Genomic DNA, 681 nt, shown 5'->3' on the forward strand with positions numbered 1-681 from the left:
CTGCTCCATGGAGCTGGTCCCATGCCTGGGGACGTGAGCGGGCCAGGATGGCATGAGAGGTGACATGCCGCCTGGCTGTGCTGCCCGTGCGGTGACGTGCTGCCGTGATGCCAGTGACGTGCTGCCCACGCTGTGCTGGTGAGGGGCAGCCTGCAGGTTCTCACTGCTGCCTACCAAGGGCTCGTCCTCCCGGCGCACGTGCTCCCACCCCGGCTCCGTCCCGGCACAGAGCAGAGGCCACGACGGCTGCTTCTCACCTGCCCTGGCTTCGCCGTGGCTGCTGCTGGGTGTCCCGCGGGAGGCTCGCACGAGGTGCTGGTACCACTCCTCCTTCTCCCTTCCCGTCCGCCCGAAGAGGTACAGGCACCTCTCCCTGCAGTCCCCAGGGACATCCTGGCCTGTCGCTGGTGCCTTCTTCATCCCTTCATCCCTCTGCAGCTCCGCGTCCTGCTCCTCGCTGCTCCTGCGCTCCACGTCCGCTGCATCAGGGAGGAGGATGCAGATGGGGTATTTCTTGTTCCATGTCCGCTTTCGGGCCAGGCTGGGGGGGCAGAGGAAGACCTGCGACACCGAGAACGGTGGTGAGGCCGGGCCAGGGCATGGGGTGTCGGGGGTTCCCGTGGGAGGGTCCTTGTCACCGCCAGGCTCACCTTGGCATCGGTCAGGTCGTAGCAGCGGTGG

General features: G+C 67.3%; 1 protein-coding gene across 1 annotated transcript in view; it reads right to left on the minus strand.

Moving 5' to 3' along the window:
- Positions 1-674, minus strand: part of LOC104621311 (testis-expressed sequence 2 protein-like) — a gene marked incomplete at its 5' end in the record, with an annotated part of 3,399 nt that extends 2,725 nt beyond the window's left edge. Inside the window, 2 exons of the mRNA XM_010287763.1 lie at positions 209-561; positions 651-674. Coding sequence (XP_010286065.1) covers positions 209-561; positions 651-674 — 377 coding nt within the window. The remainder of the gene's footprint in view (positions 1-208; positions 562-650) is intronic.
- Positions 675-681: the final 7 nt, after the last annotated feature.

This window comes from Phaethon lepturus, unplaced genomic scaffold (assembly GCF_000687285.1).
Source record: "Phaethon lepturus isolate BGI_N335 unplaced genomic scaffold, ASM68728v1 scaffold23555, whole genome shotgun sequence".
Taxonomy (NCBI): Eukaryota; Metazoa; Chordata; class Aves; order Phaethontiformes; family Phaethontidae; genus Phaethon; species Phaethon lepturus.